The sequence below is a fragment of the Squalius cephalus genome (assembly GCF_949319135.1).
Source record: "Squalius cephalus genome assembly, chromosome: 14".
Taxonomy (NCBI): Eukaryota; Metazoa; Chordata; class Actinopteri; order Cypriniformes; family Leuciscidae; genus Squalius; species Squalius cephalus.
The window spans coordinates 31,726,535-31,747,563 of record NC_137135.1 but is presented as its reverse complement, the minus strand read 5'-3'; the positions used below and the strand labels follow the sequence as shown (position 1 = coordinate 31,747,563).

The following is a 21,029-nucleotide window of genomic DNA, read 5'->3' as shown; positions in this document are numbered from 1 at the left end:
CTACTATAATACAGTATGTTGTTAGTCTTGAGAGTATTTACATCAATGATTACCTCTTAGACTGGTGGTATAATTTTTAAGCGTGCCAGAGGTTCTGGGCTCTAAATTTGCCAGTTTTTTGTTGTTTTTTCTCATTAAACCCGAAGATGTTCATCAGTGAGTGTATATCAAGAGCAGGGAATGATGTCAGCCATGGTGATGACCCAGCACTAAATGGACTAGATGTCTGTCATCTGTGGACAAAAGCTCAATGGTAAATCAACGTCAAACATGAAAGCTCAGAATTCAAAACATTCACTGTAAGGACCGCAGTGGGCCCTCTGGGTCCAGCCAAAGCTCAAGAGAGAATAAACAGAAGTCCCTGACCGAGCTGATGTAGAGACCAAAATGGCCTTTAAATCCTTTAAAAGCTCTGATATGGGATATCACATCTCTAGACATGCCTTTGATTTCTGCTCCAACAATGACTAACATTTTGCTTTTGAAAATACAAGTGCATAACACCATGTTCATGAGTTATCTGAATCTATTATTACATTATTCTGCAAAACAGGTTGTAATTTAACTGTGGACATTACTTGTGATTAAAGCAGGTTTGTGCGATGCCAACAGTCCTTTTTTTTTTTTTTTTACTGATTAATAGAAATGTTGTGAAGCTGAGAACACGGACTGTTCGAACAACCTGTTCAGCCAAAAGACAAAAATGGAGAAACTTTAAAAACACAGAGATTGGATAACAGTTGCTTATACTTCACTAAGCGCTGAATCCACTTCGTTTAGAAAGGCTGCATATAGATCTGCTGCACATGAATCTAAAAAGTCTGATGTAAAATAATATGCAATGTAACAAAAGTATGGGGTAAAGCTCGTTTCAAATTCATACACACAAAAAAAAAAGGAAATTAACAAATAAATAAAATGAAATGGCTTTTCACAAAATATAAAATGCTGACTAAATTTTTGTGTAATTTGCAACAATGACTGGCTGATTTTATGATATGGCTACCAAATATATCAATATAAAGATATTGTCAAAAATATTTGAATATGAGAAGAGTGCGGATACAAGACAAAACAAGCCTATTTTTGTAGGAGATTATAGTGTAAAACAAGTTTATCTGTCATTTAAAAAAAATATATATATATTTTTTTAAATGCTTTGGTTGACCAATCAAAATGAAGTATTTCAAAGACCCATGTAATAATGCAAATTACCCAAAGAACTCCAAATTAAGCTTGCACAGATTTCTAGAATGCAAAAAGAAAACGACCCATCAACATGGACATTTGGATTTCATTTATGTTTAATAAATGTAAACATTCCTAACTGAAAATTCTACAAACCATTTGACATTTAGAAGAAACGTTCACACAAATACTAAGATGACAGTGAATCAGATAAACAGATTAATCTAATCAAAAACGTATCCATTTCTCAAACCTTCTCAAATGCTTCATTACAAACGGACAGTGATATAAATACTCCACTGCGTTATAAAGTTGTTAGATGACAGAGAGAGAGAAAGAAACAGTCTGACAGTGAATCGCCATACAAGGAACGGAAACAGGCTCAGGTTGATCTGAGTCATACCACACACACACACACACACACACACACACTCACTCTCTCTCACACACACACTAGTGCACAAAGGCAAGTCTTCAAAAAGTGTCTGTCAATAAATAAGGCTATTCACAAAATTCAAGTCTCTAAAAGAGGTGGTATCACCACCTTTACGCAAACAAAAATATATTACATTGGTATTTCGAAGCTAATTTGTAAACGGCTCCATTACTCAAACAAAACTATATGACATGAGAACAACCGAGAAAAAGAGAGCGCAAAACTTCAAATTCTACATCACATGACAGGGCAGGACTCAGATGACATCGTTGACGCTTACAGTAGCATTAAAGAGGCAGTGAAATTCCTTCAGTGTGGAAACCTGAAAACAAATACAGATGATGCTGCTCTGAAATGTGAATTATATTAGTAGAACCAGTGGAAATGACTTCAAACGCTTCTCTAAATGTGTTTCAGAGCAAGCACAGTAAATACCTACGGGAGGTATCAGGTGTGTGTGAGTACTATGGCTCTATTTCATCATCTTCCTCTCGGGGCGTGGCTTCTCTGCGTGGGAGGGGCAGTGCATCAGTTCCCAGAAGCCCCCTGCGCAGGACATACGGACAAGCGGGTCCACTGGGGATGTCAGCAAATCCTTCAGGAGATAAAAAGGTGCGAAGACCATTCAGTCTTATAATAATGTACAACTTTCTTCATTGGAATACAAAAAGAGACATTTTGAAGAATGATGACGCTACTCGGTTTCCCTTCTTACCCTTCATGACGACCTCGGGCAGGCCGTACGGTTCATATTCGGTCTCGTCGTACGCGGCAGACATGCGGTTGCGGTTTTGCCGGATGCGTTCAGCAAGGTGAGCTGGGTCGCTCATGGGGAACACGCTGGATAAGAGCAGTTGGTTCGTAACAGTCTGTGGGGCCAGAGAGAGGGGCGGCGAGTCTGCAGACTCTTTCTTGACTTCATCTTGCTCCATCTCCAGCTGTTCTCCATCTGTCTGGGTGCAGACATGGATGGGGGAATGCTTGACCCTCAAATCCAGCTCTCGGCTCTCCTCTGTCTGAGTGGACACGCTCTTCACCTCTGTTCTGTTAGAAACGCCAATGACCTCGCTAACCTCTGCCCTTTGACCATGAGCTGGTTCATTCTTGAGTGTTTTTTCCACAGTAGCATGTTGTTCACTCTGTTTATTTGTTGCATCTCCATGACAATGCCTATGTCTTTCCAAACCAACAGTGTCTATAGTTTCCATCTCATTATGCCCAGTGCATAACGCATCGGCAGTCTCACAGGACTCTGTGATTGGATTTGAGTTGATTACCTCTGTCTGATATTTGGTAGAGATGGAAACACTGATTAAGGCATCTTCCTGGCTGTTCGCATTGGCATCTGCTGCTTTGGTCTGATTCTCGAGAGACACTGAGGCAATCAGCTCTGAATTACTGTAATCTGTTGGTTTGGTCGGTAGAGGGGACAGCTTGTCTTCAGTGTTGCTAGTCATTATATTTGAGACACAGACAGGAGGACTTTTGTCGCTGTGGTTAACAGAGCTGCTCTCGCATTCATGTTGAGCATGTGCTTCGGTCATCACCGCATTTCCAGTCATAAGGCTCTGAAAACAATTACAGGAATAGGTCTGTGATCATTGAAAGGCATCCTATCTTAGACAAAAAAAAAAAGAAAGCTCTATCGTCATCTACTCACCATCATGCCTATATAAGGGATGCACGATTTGGGGGGGGGGGGGGGATCTAAAGGCGATTTTTCTGAAAAGAATTGTGAATTGCTCCAGGTTTGCTGTGTGGAACAATGTGGGCTAAAATGTTGTGATTATATTTCATCATCAGTTGAGTTGAATTGGATATGAATATTAAAAGCTAAGAGCAGCTGTTTTATCAGATATATTAGTATTTTTTTTTACAATCAGATTTCAAAGGATAGCACATAAATTCTGTTTGGGGGTTCAGGGTTGTCATCTTAAGAGAAACTTTTGAAAAATGTAAATTCAATGTAAATCAATCTGGACCACTTTTATGCTTTCCTTAAAGGGGGGGTGAAATGCTATTTCATGCATACTGAGTTTTTTACACTGGTAAAGAGTTGGATTCCCATGCTAAACATGGACAAAGTTTCAAAAACTAAGTTGTACGTTTGAAGGAGTATTTTTGTTCCAAAAATACTCCTTCCGGTTTGTCACAAGTTTCGGAAAGTTTTTTTCGAGTATGGCTCTGTCTTACGTAAGATAGGGCGGCATTTCCTTATATGGGTCCTAAGGGCACTTCTCCGGTAAGATCGCGGCCGCGCGCGCACTCGTAGACTAGAGCAAGAGAGTGAAAGCAGTTCGCCATCAAAGCGCCCTGCCCGGCTTTTGGGAAGTCAATGTCACCAAAGAAGTGTGTTTTTGGTTGCCAGGGCAAGACAACCCTGCACAGATTCCCAAAGAACCCAGCGTTAAGGAACCCGTGGCAGTTTGTTTTCCTGAGCATAAACGGAGTTGTGTAAGACTGTTGTTCCCTGTATTTCGACGATGATTGTTTTATAAACAAAGCCCAGATCTACGGATTTGCAGATCGTCTAATGCTTAAGGATCGAGCAGTCGCAATGATAAAGGTTCGCGGTCGTGCGTTGGAACCGGACGGTGAGTAAAACTGTTTGTTGAACAAATGTCTCTGTGTTGTCACTAGCTTGGCGCGTTAGCACAGCTAAGCTTCGCCCACACGGCCCGCCCCCAGCCGCTCGTTTTTTTCCGGAAAGACTCGGTACAGCCTATCTTTATGTTAAAAATATTGAGATTGGCATGGTTTTATTTCAGTTAGCCTAATAGCTGGTTTGATTTGCATTGAGAGATGATCTTATGGAAAGTACCCCATGCCAATCTCTAGGTATGGTGAAGGCTATGTGATGATGTGGGGCTATTTTAATTCCAAAGGCCAAGGGAACTTTATCAGGATGCATAGTATCCTAAAAAAAAAAATAAAAAAAATACTTAAAAATAAAAATCTGCCTGCCTCTATGGGAATTTAACATAGGGGTGTCCAAACTTATGCACCCTGTATTTTAAGGAAGAACATTTATTTATTTACGATACATTATTCATTCACAAAGAAAATTGGTGTCCTTAAAGGTTGGATTTTTCCTAATTTTTTAAATTAAGGCATTAAGTTCAATTTCCAAAAGATGATTTTTTATTCCTCTTTTTAGTCAACTTTAGCATGGGTGTCTAAACTTATGCATAGCACTGTATATATACACACACACACGTTTTTTTAAACAATTTTACTTTGCTACATTGTTTTCATTGTGCTTTCATTGTGCATTCTGCTAAATTTCTCCTCGTGTTCCACAGAAGTCAGGATAGGAGCAACATGAGGGAAAGTACACAGCAAATTTCCATTCTTGGAAAAGTACAGTTCAACACTTTCACCAGTTCAACAATTTCCCATATGTAAATAATGCCATGCGTTATGAAACGTTATTTACCTCAGCAGGCCCTTGAGATTCTCTCACATCATGTGTCGTTTGGGTTTCAGGCGACACATGCTCCCCCAAGTTGGTCTGGTCGTTTGTGTCATCTAATCCAGACCGATATGTCACGTCTCCGACAGTGCGCTGTCTGCTGTAGAACCATGATGCAACAGAGCACAAACTGAAGGGTCTTGCATTAAGGGTCCTACATAAACATCCCTCATTCACTGAACCTGTGTTTACTTTCCCCATCTCAGAACCAACATACCCATAATTCACGTTAAGTACCTCGCACGGCCTTTTAAATTATTATGAACAAACACAATTTACATTTCTATGTCGCTTATCACATAATTATCTTCAACAAATGCCAGTCAAGGGGCATTACCTTGTTGTTTGGGACTGCGTTTGCAGCTTGCTGGGACTGCAGGGGAGGAACAGCTCAAACTCTTTTAGCACGATGGAGGGCGAGTTGTTGCCCACTATTTCTTCCATGGTCGAGAGCTTCCAGAGATCTAGTTCTTCAGCTTGTGTCCTGTTCTGCTCAGAGAGGTGCTGGATTTGGTCCTGTAATGCCTGGATCTTTAATATGAATTAAAAAGAATAAATTCAACGTAAAATACATGTAAATGCATGCAAATAAAGAAAACGTTTTTTAACAATTAGTTAATCTAGGTAACATTAAGGGTTTTAATAGTAATAAGGGTTTGTTTAAATGAGCCATTACAGTAGTGCAGAATAGTTCAATATGATGTTTCGGATTTATCACTTGCTTTATCGTTTTGCACCTGATCAGGAAAAAAGTGACATTGAGGATGTCTTGCAGAATGCATTTATATGTCTTTGGTCCGTGTTGCATTCATGTTTCTGTTAAACCGCAAGAGACAGAGTTCGTTTGGAAGTGGACGAGCGGTCTCGGTTCTGCTTGTTTGGTGCACACCGGGGTTCGGATGGCAATGTTCACACTTATTCAAATAAACCGCACTTACAGAGCAAACGCACCAGAGTTCGTTTTAATCTAACCAAACATGCCAAGTGTGAACACACCCTGGCCTGAAGATCAAAGGACAGTTCGTTAAATTTGAGATATACCGCAAATAGCGAAAGATCGTTTATACCGTATTGTGATGTACAAAATAAAAAAATGTAGGGCTTTTATCCATCAGCGGTTGATTGGAAAGAGGCAGACCTAAACTCAAACTTGCAGTCGTTTGTAAGAAATGGGTGTGGTTTAAAAGGTCAAAATTATTGGAAAAGATGTACGTACGTCATTAGAGAGAAGTCTATTGTTTCACCAGAAGATTGAGTTATGACATTTTGATTAAAGATTAGAAAATTGATAAAGTGACTTTCCATTTCATGCCAAGTTTTAAAAAAAGAACATTTCCATTTTACTAAAAATTACCTGCTCCTGAAGAGACTGAACCTCTGCTTTAGAGTTTTCATGAAGAACAACCAACTCCTCCTGTCCTAATGAGGAGCTGGTTTGTAATCCTTTGTTTGCACTTGACAATTCTTTGTTTTCAGTGTTCACTAAAAGCAAGGCATCTTGTTCCGCACAAGTGTCTTCGTCCAGGTGCTTCAGTTTCAATTTCAACTCTTCATTCTCTCGTTTAACAGTCAGAAGCTCTTCCTTTATCACACCTCCCTGTAAAGCAAGCTCCAAATTCTGAGACTTTAACACATTCAGCTCAAGTTGAGTGACTTGTAATTCCTTTGTTACTTGTTCTTGCTCCTTGATATCATCCGTGGAAGGTTCTGGAATGGGATGTTGGACGTTCAGAACATCCAACTGTTCATCTGGGAAGAGAGAACTTGCATTCTCTTCAATCACCTCAGAAAGTCCTGGTGCTTCTGAATCTGCACTAGAATTTGGAGCATTTTCACAATGTATATCTGAAGCGGGATATAATTCATGTGGTTTGGAAGCTTCAGTCACTTGCAGCTTATCAGATATCTCACTAGTGTTGGTTTGATCAATGTTTTGACTAACAGAGTGTTCAACAAGCAGCTGTGCAGTAGGCTGTGAGACCTTCTCCTTCAAAATCAGTTGCGTATCGTCACTAAACATTTCATGGTCACTTATACTCGTGTTGCTGAAGACAGAATCGCAGCTTAGTTCTCTGGAGATCTCTGTAGACAGTTCAGGAGGCGTAGAGTTGTCATTGGGGGTGATGTCCGTCGTAGTGTGTTTTTCTTCAAGAAAACTGATTTTCTCTAGACATTTCTGCAGTTCCTCACCCTGCTTCTGGAGGGCGCATTCTTTATCATGCAACTCTCCCAGCAGGTTCTCGATGTGCTTGCTCTGACTTTCAAAAGCTTGGGTAAGGTGCTTAGTCTGAGTGGTCACTTGCTTCTGTAAGTCCTCCAGCTTTCCTTGAGCTAGTTTCGCCTTCTCAGACTCTCTTTCCCACGCCGCCCTTAAGCGCTCCACCTCCAAAACTAAAACGGTAGTGCTGTCCAAATCTGAAGCATCTGTGTTTAATGCTTGAGTCCTGCCTGTCTCTGCAGCTGAGGTCTTGTCCTCTGTTGGTTTAGTTTGTGCTCCAAGATCCATAATTGTTCTATTTTCTTTGCAGACTTTTGCATTGTGAAGGTTCACAGAATCACAGATGGACTCTTGAATGTCAGGAGAAGGAACCAAGTCTTTGTTTTCTATAACAGCAGCATTCTCATCATCGTTTGGGTGGCGTTCTAGTTGTAAATATGTGACGGGAAGATTGTCTTTTGATATTTTCTCCTCTAAACTCCTAGACCTTTGAAGATTGTCCAGCTCTTCTTGAAGCTGTGCAATCTTTAGTGCTTCTACTTCCTCTCTTCTGATCTGCTTCCTTTCCTCTTCTCTCTCCCTCTCTCTTTCCTCCCGTTCCTGTGCAAGTTTGAGCTGAAGGTCTTGCAGGTCCTTTTTCATTCGCATTATTTCTTCCTCCATGTCCGTCTCCTTTCGCTTCATCTCAGCCAAGACGTTCTTCAGCTGGGTTCCTTCTTCCTGGTCTCTCTCCTTCTCTTCCAGCCTCTTCTCAGCTTCTCTTTCTAGTGCATCAAGTGTTTCTTTCAGTTTCATGCTCTCCTTCTTCTCTTGTTCCAGCTGGGTTTCCAGCTTCGTCACACTGTCTTTGAGCTCAAGAGATTTGGCGCGTTGCTGCTCTGTCTGGGTGGAGTGCTTGCGGCTCAACTGTTTCAGTTTGGTCCTGGCCTCCGTTTCCGCTTTCCTCTGGGTTTCGAGGTCTTCGAGTCGCTTCTGAAGCTCGGATTTCACATCTCTAAGTTCATCGTGTAGCTCTGCATTCTCCTTCTTTAGATCTTTTAGAGGCATCGAGTCATGTTTTTCTGTCTTACCTGATGTGTCATATGCAATGTCTAACTGTAGGCTGCAAGAGATGTCCGATTCACTTTTAGGCATCATACCACTGGTTGAGTCAGATGTAAACGAGTCTGTGTCCACATCTTCAATACCAGTGTCTTGTTCTGTCACTGAGGTGTCTACATCTGTTTCACTCAGCCTCAGAGAGCCGCTTGGATGGGTTTGACCGCCTTTTCCTTTAAATTTCTGTAACTGCTCAGACTCAAATTTACTGATGTGCTCCGAGTCGATGCCCTCCCCTGGCTCTCTGCCGGAGGGGAACTTCATTCGATCCTCTTTTGTTCGTCCTATTTTAGGGGCTCTCTTTCCCTGAGAGGAGTGGTTGTGAGGAGGAGACTGGTTATGATGGAGGGAAACAGAGGAAGAGAAGCAGTCCCCTGAAGAGCTGGACTGAGGAGCGGCCACAACTGGAGGAGGTGAGGCCAGCTGAGCTAAAGGAGAGAGAAATTATATGGTAAATATAGGTAAATTGTTTAGCAATTATCGGGTAAAAAAAGAAAAGTCCCTGAATCCCAGGGTAATATCACAGTAAAGCATTGCCTCAAATATCTTACTGCTTTTATTTATAACAGTGGCAGAATCAATATGATAAAAGCCTAATAAAGAGTTACACTTATTCCTATAATAATAATAATAATAATAATAATAATAATAATAATATTAATAATAGACTAATGAATTATACTAATCAGTGAAAATGTGCATAATAATAATAATAATAATACAATTATGCTCATATACTCAGAATTTAGAGTTGGAATTTATCCATTTCAGGAAAAAACAATAAGCCAAAAGAGGCTTTGTACAAGTCATTTTACCATTATGAAACTTTGCACTTATTCTAGAGTAGAACAAGCTGAACATGTTTACAAGTCTTTAAGAGAATTCTTGTATATATATATAAATAAATAAAATGAAGTTTGAGGGTCTACTGCTTTGACTGGCTTGTCTAACCAATCACAGACTTCTTGTACAAAAACATTTTTGAAGGTGCACTGTCAAAGCCTGGCCATAAGGGGGAGGCAAACACATAGGATGTGTGTAACAGGGCGGGGCCAACACATACAAACAGTTCTCCTTGTGGACGGGATTCTTTCAGACTCACCCTGCAGTTCTTTAATAAGCTTGAGGGCATCAGCAAGCTCTTCGGTCAACCGCTTCACTTCCTCCTGTAGAGCTTTCTCCTGTTTCTTTATCTGCCCCAGAGAAACAGTGAGACTCTCATTCTCCCTCAGTGCCTCCTACAGGACAAGATGAGAAGTGCACATATAGAACAAAGTCAAATGAGATAAATGATTAAAGATACTTTTCATCCATGAACAGCCATAAAACTAATATATATATATATATATATATATATGTGTGTGTGTGTGTGTGTGTGTGTGTGTGTGTGTGTGTGTGTGTGTGTGTGTGTGTGTGTGTGTGTGTGTGTGTGTATGTATTGTTACACAAATAAAATCTAATAGTGAAAAGCAACCAGAATCCTCATAGGTGTTCAGGGTGAGGCATGCTGGACAAAGAAGACACAACAAAATACACAAAATGAACGTATTCAAGCAGACAAAGAGGTTATCCAACTACAATCTTGATCTGGATATAACATTACTCTGCACTTAAACATCATAAAAGCTTTTTTGGTGATTATAATACATGACTCTTACATTGTAAGTCTACTGTAAGTCATACGGTCTATAAATAAAGCGCTTAAACCCAAGCCCCAGTGTGAAACAGAAGTCGTAAGGAGATAATGGTGCTATATCTGGGACTATATCCAGCTGAGTCAGTAACAGTATTGTTGCACTGGGAGCTTCACCAGTGTGTCCCTCTCTATGTCTGGGTCTCTCTAAAAAAAAATCTTACTGACCCAAACTTTTGAACAAAGATTTTTTTTTATCTTATATTCATCAAGTAATAATACAGACTTTTACTTTGCTAAAAGCTATTCTTTCATCAAAGAATACTGAAAAAATGTATCAAAGATTCCCAAAAAAAAGTATTAAGCAGTATCACGATTTTCAACACTGATAATAATAATAAAAAAATAAATAAAAAAAATTCTTGAGCATCAACGAATTAGAATGACAGGAATAAATTACACTTTTAAATATATTAAAATAGAAAATAGTTCTTTTAATGTGTATTCATATTTCCAAATATTACTGTTTTTGATTAAATAAATGCAATGAGACTTTTTAAAATCCTTTAAAAAAAAAAAAATCATACCAACCCCAAACTTGTGAACGGTAGTGTACTTTTTGGGACATTATCAAAAAGGAAATAAAGAAACAGTTTATGCATTTGTAAAAATACCCAAACCTGTATATTAGGGTAAGAGTTACAGACTATAGTAACTATAAGAAGCTTAAATTAGTAGTTAAAATGAAGACTCCATTTAAATAGCTGGGTAAATGTTGTGTGCTGTTGTTGATTGTGGTCTGGATTTCCCACCCTGTCATAACCCTGTCCTTATCTACCAGACACTGTGACGGGAGACTCGGATCGGACTTTGACAATGCTGTTCAATAACAATGACACTCTTGTTGAGGTAAGCTAACATTTCATTACATGACTAATACACTGAACACTGATGCATTTCGTTTTAATGTTTTTAGAGAGGCCATGTTTGAATAAAGGCTTTTTAACATTTTTGAACCAGAGCAAATGCCTTGGATCTTTTTTTTATAAATGCTGCTTTTGTAACATTATACTGTCTTTACTGTCACTTTTGACCAATTTAATGCATCCTCGCTGAATAAACGTATTCATTTCTTTAAAAAATTCTTTCCTCAGTTGGAGTCTTTCAGGTCACTGTGATTATGCATGTTGTTGTACCATGAGTTTGGCCTCAGTCTGTGTCTCTCTCTTCTGACTCTCTCTCAGGTCAGTCTCTGTGTTCTTCAGTTTTCCTCTCTCATCCTCTAGATCTCTCTCCAAACTCTGCTTCTGCAAACACACCTGAGAGAAAGACAAACAGTCAGCAGAAAGATAAGACCGTAAGCTAAGACAAAGAGCGCGGATCTTCATCATGCCGTGTTTGTGGCAGATTGAGTCATGTGACTCAATTTCATGCAAGACGCCACACAAACCCATGTCATAGTGACAAACATGATGAGATTTATTCATGGAATGTAAATGCAAAACATTATTTTCACGCATCTTGCAGTTTGACCAGATGATGTACGAACCATGCAATATTTTTTTCAGTTTACTGAAGTGAATCTGAAGGCTTATTCTTGTTAATTAGACATTCATGCAAACTACATATCTATTTGTGTGCTCACTATCCAGATTTAGAATCATGTAAAATATCTTAAAGAAGGGAAACTAAAAATTCCCATAAGCAAAGAAGAAGTCAAAACAGCACATTCCATCACCTCAAGTCATTTGAATCAGTTTTGTGTCCCACCAGTATAGAGACAACATTATTTATCTCTGTATTGACACATTTGTATCACGTCTCTTACTTCAACACACAGTATCTTATCAGCACTGTAAGAATGTCTTATTCTACAAAAGCAATAAAACAGGGCTCAGACAAGGATTAAATGCTTTAATTACCAATCAGTGAACTATGTCAATAGGGGATATTTTACAACCAACATACACACACCAAACTTGGTCACCTCCATATCTCGTCGTACCCATGTTTCTGGAGAATATAAGACATTTGTGGAAAAAACATGCCATGAGTTTCAAACAGACATCACACTGAGATTACAACACTGACCTTCGCTCTAGTGTCCTCTGATGAGGAAAACAGAAAGAGGAAAAAAAAAGGAATAGAATTGTGTGAGAAAACACATGAGCAGTGGGAGCGTGAGAGAAAGAGAGAGGGGTGACATTAGTGCATTGACCAATGGACACCCGTTCTGGAGATCCCATGAGACAGAGAGAATAAAGAGAGACAGAAAGCAGAAGCTACAGTTTAAACTAGAGTAGATGAACTACAATCTGGCTAGCTTTCTGGAAACATGAAGTTTCTGCAAATTAGAAATAAGAAGTAGCTGACTGCACTGAAGCTATTTAAGGAAATAGAAGTGGTGCTCGTCTAAACACTAGACGAGACATTATTGCATTGCTCTCCGTGTTCTAGTTGGTTGCTGGGGCACTGCTATGTGGTTTCTAAAACAAAAGTACACTAGTATCAGGGCTCTAGACTAGCGTTTGAGAGTAGTGGCACCAGCAGCACCTGACTTGTTAGCACCAGGGAGGAAGGGGGTATTAGTAATATTACATGTTTTGTCTATTGGAAATGCACATTTGACAGTAATTTGAATTGACAGTATAGTGGCTTCAGCTGAGATGCGGATGCAAATTTATTTTCACTAACAAAAACAACATCTGTAAAAATTAACGACCAAAATCTAAATAGCTGACTGAATTAGGACTCAACTCTGATTAAAATTGTTCTTCCGTAGTATCATACATTTGTAGATCATGATAACCACAGGTAAGATTCATGCATGGCATCTCATTACCATGGTAAAAACTAAATAGATTCTATGGTATTTTTTATGAAAAACAGTAGCCTTAACACTTTTAGTAAACACAAACGCACGAAAACTGCTATAGCCTAAAAAAAAAAAATACAGTAAAAAAAACAGGTCTTCATTAATAATATAATAAAATTTGATATACTGAAAATATCCCACATTTCTGCCACAATACCATGGTTACTGTTAGCGTTATTACAATAAATCCACGGAAAAGGTTTGTGATTTGTGGATTGAAACGCCTCCGAATTGGATCGTTGTGGCACAATGTTTCTCCTGTTTTCGAGAATGCCACCGCTGTTTCATTTGGCTTTTGAATAAAGCTACACTATTTATAGAAAGGCTGAGCAACTCCTACATTACTGCAGTCAAGTTAATAGGGTCGCTACATTCAGTTAGTCGCTCCTCAGCCCTGGTACCTTGTCATGCTGCGACTGCAGTGTGTTGTGAAGTGTTCTGGCCTGCTGGATCTCCTGGTTGAGTCTGTTGCTCTCCTGCTGATGTTGTCTCTCCAGAGCCTGTCTCTCTCTCTGCATCTCCGACAGCTCCTACAACACACAAATCACAACCATCTCTTAGTTACTGTAGGATGTTAAGAAGGATTTTTTTGTTAGGCTGCTTTGAATTAACATGCATTGTGAGGAGTGCAATAAAAATGAAACAAAATCAATTCCAAGACTGTAAAAGCTAAAAATACAACTGCAATGGAGCTGTAGATTTAGCAGTGCAGGAAACAATGAATCACACGCATGTCCATGTGCTCGGTCTCACCCTCTGATGTTCTCTCTCGAGGTCTTTCCTGCGCTGTTCTGCACTGCAGCGGCTGCTTTCGGCATTCTGCCTCTGACACTTCAGCTCCTCCTGAAGTTGCTTGACTTTTTGCTCAGCAGACTGGACCTACACACACACAGGTATAATTACATTTTCTAAACATTCAATGTACACAATGTAGAGACTCATTCTCAAGAAAACAAAAATAAATGCATAAACTTGCTGAAAAATCTATTATCTAATTATATAGTAACACTTCACAATAAGGTTCAATTCGTTAACAATAGCTAATGCATTAGACATAATAAACTAACAATAAATAATTTATTAAAATCAGCTTAATGTTAATTTATACATCAATTATAGGTGTCAAGTATTCATTAAATTGATCAAAAGTGACAAAGACATGTACTAGGTTACAAAAGATCTGTATTTTAAATAAACGCTGTTTTCGAACTTTCTATTCATAAAAGAATCCTGAAAAAATATTAAGCAGCACAACTGATTTCAACATCATGATAATAATAATAAATGTTTCTTCAGCAAATTAGAATGATTTCTGAAGGATCATGTGACACTGACAACTGGAGTAATGATGCTGAAAATTCAGCTTTGATCACAGTAATAAATTACATTTTAAAATATATTTAAATAGAAATTTAGCCGTTATTTATTTTTTATAATTCATATAAATTTCAATAATATATCACAATATTACTATTTATCATATTCTTGAGTTACCAGTGATTTTCAACGAAAAGAGATTCCTGCATTCAGTGTGCGTTTACCCGTTCAGTCTCCTGTGTGATGCGGGTCTGTGCGCGGGTCAGCTGGTCTTGGCTGCGTGTCAGACTCTGTTCCTTGGTGCTGATCTCTCTGTTAGCCTGAGCCAGGTGAGACTCCACGTCCTTCAAGCGCTCAGACTCCAGCTGTGCCTCCCGCTGTAGATCTGATACACGCACACGCAGCGCTGAGACAGACAGACAGTCACTGAATTATTAACGTTATCACTCTGACCTTCTGACTGTTTCTGGCTCTTTTGAAATAAAAGAGTTTGATGTGCTTCTGTATGTGCCAAACACTAATCTTCACAGTGCAAAGCTTCCTCCCCAATACACCAAAACCATTTATGGAAACTAAGCTATACATAACTTTTTTCATTTCTGAATGACATCACAACCTAATTAACATATGGCTGCATATATCCATCCATTTTTTTTCCTTCTTTTTTTTTCTCCTGACAATTTAGCACTTTCCCGTCATACGCTTATTACTTACAATGAAAAGTATTCTTGTCAATATATTCAGAAAAAATTGTTTTTCTTTATTTTCTTCATGTAAAATACATTTTTTCTTATTTTCTTTTGATTTTGGCCATTTATATTTGGCCATACCACTATACTAACAAAGACAGCCAGTTTAATTATAAAGGGTCTGTTTAATTATAAAAGTAAGGGAATTAGTGCAGTAACTTAAATTACAATAACTTTTGATGCAGCAAAAAAAAAAAAAAAAAAACTTGACTTGGAGAAATTAAATGCTACCAAAGCGTTGGACACAGCCCCTATAAAAGCCCTCTGAACCACCTGCCACTGTGACTGTTTATTACAGCTTTTTGAGGGGAATTTACATTCCAGAAAATGTTATATTCCTGATCCAGAAGTCATTGGAAGGGAAGTGTTTGAAGACTCAGTGATACTGTGGTGTAGAGCTGTCAGAGTCAGCTGTCTGTGGAGATGACAAACCCTGATGACCTCACTGATGACTCATCAACACAAAGAAACAAAACAATGGAGAACATTCATACCACACACACACACACACAGTAATACTGATCTCTCTTGCTCAACAGACACACACCCACTCTCTCACTAAACCACCCCACATCTCACTATAAATATGGCAAGAGATAAGACCAACATGTGTCAGTGTGTCCAATTCACTCATTTCACGGTCTCTATAGTACACTGCATCAATGGCAACACAATCCTCAAGGCTCTGCAAACTGCATATTGGTCAATATTAGCATATTATGCTAACTTGCGTTATTCATCAGATCATCTATGCCAATACTGGAAAAAGACAATCCCCTGACATTGCATCACAAAAATAAATTACATCATAATCTATATTCAAATAGAAAACAGTTACTTTAAATGCTTTACTGTACTTCTGATCAACAAACATTTTAAAAATCTTACCAACCCCCCAAACTAACAGTAGTGTATTGTGCTCATTTTATACATGGGCAAAAACAAAAATTATTCATTGGCTACTGGTATTGGAAAAAATGTGTATATCAGAATGATCACAGAAATGGGTTCTGTTTTGGGCCTCCTTTACTGGGATAGCTTTATTGGAAACCTGACAATAGCATTCAGTATGAATCAGGTTTCTTATGTAAATAAACCTAACATTTAATGAATAAACATGATACTCCTCACTCAGTTTATGGGCAAACACAGCTGCACTGAATAAATAAAACTACACTTCATTTCCTTAAACTACCTTACTCGTACACACACACACACAGAAATGCAGGTATGCATCTTATTTATTTCCAGCTCAGTCTGAAGCTACGACTGTCGAAAAAATCTCCACCCTCCTTAACATGCAAATACTACACAAATCTGCTCATGGATGAGGTGGATTAACTTACTCTCATTGGCTGTCACGCCAACATGCTTTAAACAGTGACTTTGGACTGCTTTCATTTATGATTATTAAAGAGCAGCAGACAGGCAAATGTCCTGGATTCAAACAACCCAGGAAAGAGAGATGTAACTCAATCTGAAGAGTTCGACACAGTGTTTAAGTATTTAAGCAAGTTAAGTCTCTGGGTTGGTTTTACTCCGGGATGCCTGAACATTTAAAATGAGATTTTCAGTGAAAGCCCAATGGCATGAGGAGAAGCTCACCATCTATCTCGTTCCTCAAGGCCTCCTCCACACCAGAGTCATTGCTCTTGATTATGATGTCACTGGATGAAACCGAGGAAGCTGGTCGTCCTTTGGGAGTGGACCACAAATCACCACGTTCCCATGGAAACACAGAGGCGGGGGTGGAGGGTTCTGATTGGCGGACGTTGCGTCGAAGGGGTGGGGATTTATGTGGTTGCTGCGGAAACGGGGTGGAAGCCCCGCCCGCTGAGGGCTTGGGGACGTCTCCAAACTGCAGCTGCTGCTACAATGGACAGAGCACAAACAAATGAGTCAGGAAGTATATTCATAAACAAAATATTCCTTATTAAGGGGTTTGTGCATTGGAGACTTACTCTGACATGCTGTGTTTTGCTTTCACTCTCTGCTCTGAAACCACCTGCAGAGTTAAACAGGTTATAATAACAGCAAAAGAATAATGATGAAAAGGTCATTCTAGATGCATCCCACATGGACAGACATGCACACAGAGCCTGGGTACAAAGTCAAAATGTAATCACATTTTACTACGCAATCAGTCCTTAGGGACATTCAGAAAAATAAAACACCCTTTTGCCTACTTTATGAGTGGATACATTTTGCAATCTTTAAAGAGAGACACTTTGTGAACAGACAGTGAATAAAACACTGAAAAACAAAGGGACAGAGCGTGAGGGATGGTACCGTTGTTGTCCCAGGGAGAGCTCAGGTTCCAACAAGGTGTGGAAAACAACGTTGATTCCCCAGAGCCATTTCCCTTCTGCAGCTTTTCCAGCTCCACCTCAAGCCTACATGTAGAGAGAGAAAAAGAGCTTGTTATAGGTCAATAAAGGCAAACACATTTCTCAAAGATGAATTCAATTATTTTTAGTGCTTCTAGGTGTCCAGAAATCACTACACGACACTACTTTAATGTCAATAACAACCTTATGGCTGACTATCACCAGTTACAATCCTCATCACGAGTGTCAAACCAGTGGTATAGACTTTAGACGGCATATTGAATTTAACACAGACGTAAACTAGGCTGTTAGGGATAAACTTACAGTCCTTACAATGGTACACATTGTATAACGATCCTAGATCACATCATTTTCACAACTTACAACTTTTAAAACTGTTTTATGGAGTTTGTCTCAACTGTAAAGCTTTTTTTTTTCGAATAAGACATTGTCTGCTAAACAACCGGTATGTTGTTAAACAACAGCACAATCTATTAAACGCACTGGCTTTTGTTCACAGCCTCGCTTTCGTTCCTGTAAAAAATTAGTTATTTTATCTACTTTAGTGTGTGTGTGTGTATATATGTGTATGTGTGTGTGTGTGTATATGTGTGTGTGTGTATGTGTGTGTGTATATATATATATATATATATATATATATATATATATATATAATTTTGGTATTTATTTAGATTTTGAATTATTTTCTTATTTTTATATTTTAAATTTGTAATTCATAAAAAAAATGTATAGTTTTTTTTTTATATTTATATTTAGTTTTAATTTATTTATTACGTAAACTGGTTTTAAATGGCAACGTTTCTAATTTTCATTTAAGTTTTATAATGTTTTCATCTAATATTTCTATTTTATTTTTTCAGCTTCATTTCAATTAAAGAAAACAATTTTTAATAGTTTTAGTAAACAATAACAACATGGAGCACGATTTGGTTATGAATTTGATTATGTTTTTAACTACTAAAAAATGTATTTAAAAACTGATTCACACAAGTGTGTGTCCGATATTCCCATTTCCATAGTAACAGCGACTTCTCCGATTTTCGGCTCTCTCTTTAGGAGTTCAAAAACATTTGCGCAACCCTAATTTGGATCATTCCTTCATTCTGAATACAGTAGTGATGCAAGAATCTAAATGACATGTCAATTGCTAATCAATGTTACATGACCTTGTTCAGTTTGGTGTGTAAATGGGCAGGAAGGTTTATGTGTGTGTGTCTCACCGCTTGATCTCCTGTGTGAGGTTTTGTGTCTGCTTTTTGGCAGATTGGAGTTGTCCCTCTAGCGAGTGCACCTGAGCCGTTTTGACCTGCAGGTCGTGAGACAGACGGTCTCTGGTGCGCACCTCCGCTTGCACCGCCTCACGCTCTCCTCCCAGCTCTCTCTGAAGCACAGCCAGCTCCACACGCACCTCCTCATACTGACAGAGAGGAACAAGCTACATCACACATCCAGCACTGTTTGAGCTACAGCTGTGCTGAGAGTCTCAGCCAACTTTCCATTTGGTGTCCTTTCAGGCAGTCATTTCTGCACTGCTGGAGCGCCTCTGTTAACCCTATGAAGCCTGTTGTCTCCGATCTACTACAAGCCTTCTGTCGTCTGATTGACAGTTCATACTTTTTAGCAGGTAAAAGACCTTTTAGGATAATTGTAAAATGTCCACCAAAATATTGTGGTGCACAAATCTTTAATAATTTTTATAAAGGAAATGCAAGAATATATTTTGTATCGTTATTCATTAGTAAAATATTGGTAAAACTTCACATTAAGGTCCCGGTAGTTAGCACTGGTCAATGCATAAACTAATATTACCTAGCAATGAGCAAAAAAAATGTTTACAGTATTTATTATTCTTTGTTAACTTTATTTAATAAAAATACAACCATTAGTACTTTGTATGGCGTAGCTCCTCCTCTTTTATATAGAAACCCTGCAACATTTTTCTGTAAAACTTCTCGTTTTGCCGTTTTGTTTTGCTCTTTCATCTGCACTTCCGCATTCGGTATTCCGCATTCCGCATCATACGTCGGGTCAGAGGTCACCCTAGGATGGCTTGAGGGTGAGTAAATTATGTGACAATTTAAATTTTTACTTGATTATCCATATATTATTTTAAGTAAAAAAAAAAAAAGGTTTTTGAGGTATGTTTGTCTCTTTATCATCATTTTACTGCAATGCATTATATGTTTTGCACCCCCACAATAAAAAATTCAGAGCTTTGATCATAAAACTTAGCATTTAATTATCATCTCACCAAGACATATTTATATGCATTTAATGCAAGTAGTCTGATATACTGTTATAAATATCTAATTGTTTTACATTACAAGCTATCAGAATTTCATTTTACTCTTTGGTCATATAAATATCAACAACCTCACCAAATTGCATGTTTTTGCAGTGTTTTCTTTCCTTCTCGAATCTGAGCTCCATGTCATACTATATGAGCCATTAAAAAAAACTGCTGTATCAATTACAATGCTCAACAAAAACCACATGTGCAAACTTTTTTCTTTTTTTTTTAAATTCAATAAATTATTTCATATGTCAGGCTTTAGAGGGTTAAAATGCACATATCTCTCGACGCTCACCTTCTGCTTCTGTTTGTGCAGAGCTGCTTCTGAGTTGTCCAGCTGCAGTTGCCTCTGCTGTTTTTCCTTGTTCAGCTTCTCATTCTGAGCCTGAAGCTGCTTAACCTTCTGCAGGACGTGACCTGTCAGACCCACGGTCCAGTCGTCTCCGGCCCAGCTCATCCCTGAAGACGCTTACAGACTGAGGTTTCAGAGAGCTTGGCCGATCATCTTCCAGAGCTGAAATGGAAGAGATACAGAAAGGTCTGGCTTGAGCTATTGTTCATGAGGATCCTGTGTGCTGCCTTAGGGAAGATACTCTCAGCTGTCTGTACTTGTTTCAGACCAGAAATATCAGTTCACATACTTATCACATTCACTAATGACAAAAATGAACCCGTGTATCTGCGTCTTTATATAAAGGAAAATCACAGCGATCGTGTGGGTGTGTGTGTGTTTGTCAGAGTGTTCATGGAAACGTTCTTAAGGGACTTCTGCTGCCAAAACAGCAAGTAAAACCAAAAACAGAAGATTCTGTCATCATTTCCTCACATCACGTCTTTCCAAACCTGTATGATGGCTTATTTTCTTTGTAAGACAAAAAAAAGAAATTTTAACAATTGTACTGGTTGTTTTTATTCATGCAACTACAAAGAATGGGGACTGTCAGTTGAGCTCATAAACAGGATCGGTCCGATTCATGAATGAATCATTCAGACTACCTTTTGTGAACTGGATCAACCAATTCAATTCAATTGTTTTACTCAAAAGAACACAGATTGGACATAGTCACTACTCTAGCTCGGGTAGACGTGAAAATTGCTAATGCATTATTGCGGTTTTACACACACAGTTTTTATAAGTCATAAGAAGGATTACTATGGAAGCTGGTTTCAGCCACTGAATGAAAAAAAAATATGTAATTGTGACTTTTTAATCGCACAATTCTTACTTTTTCTCACAAATCGCGAGTTTACATTTTTTTCTCAGAATTGGACTTTACAACTCGCAATTCTGACTTTTTTCCCCTTGCAATAGCGACTTTATTTCTCAGAAGAACTGTTTTTATCTTGCAATTTTGAGAAAACAGTCAGAATTGCAAGATGTAAACTTGCAATTGCGAGAAAA

General features: G+C 38.6%; 1 protein-coding gene across 4 annotated transcripts in view; it reads right to left on the bottom strand.

Annotated features, from left to right (window-relative positions):
• Positions 1-1,282: 1,282 nt before the first annotated feature.
• The window catches only part of LOC307171514 (uncharacterized protein), a 21,415-nt gene continuing 1,668 nt past the window's right edge, over positions 1,283-21,029 (bottom strand). The window contains exons 2-17 of one of the 4 annotated variants that reach the window (XM_079893191.1): positions 19,923-20,141; positions 18,555-18,751; positions 17,276-17,379; positions 16,948-16,991; positions 16,592-16,856; positions 14,462-14,643; positions 13,674-13,799; positions 13,322-13,450; positions 11,242-11,364; positions 9,515-9,650; positions 6,451-8,840; positions 5,434-5,627; positions 5,061-5,196; positions 2,340-3,192; positions 2,064-2,219; positions 1,283-1,946 (exon numbers count right to left, since the gene is read on the bottom strand). In XM_079893191.1, the coding sequence (XP_079749317.1) occupies positions 2,089-2,219; positions 2,340-3,192; positions 5,061-5,196; positions 5,434-5,627; positions 6,451-8,840; positions 9,515-9,650; positions 11,242-11,364; positions 13,322-13,450; positions 13,674-13,799; positions 14,462-14,643; positions 16,592-16,856; positions 16,948-16,991; positions 17,276-17,379; positions 18,555-18,751; positions 19,923-20,084 (5,172 nt within the window). In that variant the 5' untranslated portion in view covers positions 20,085-20,141 and the 3' untranslated portion in view covers positions 1,283-1,946; positions 2,064-2,088. Of the gene's footprint in view, positions 2,220-2,339; positions 3,193-5,060; positions 5,197-5,433; positions 5,628-6,450; positions 8,841-9,514; positions 9,651-11,241; positions 11,365-13,321; positions 13,451-13,673; positions 13,800-14,461; positions 14,644-16,591; positions 16,857-16,947; positions 16,992-17,275; positions 17,380-18,554; positions 18,752-19,922; positions 20,142-21,029 lie in introns of all 4 variants that reach the window. The other 3 variants (XM_079893193.1, XM_079893190.1, XM_079893192.1) reach the window with 3 other exon arrangements.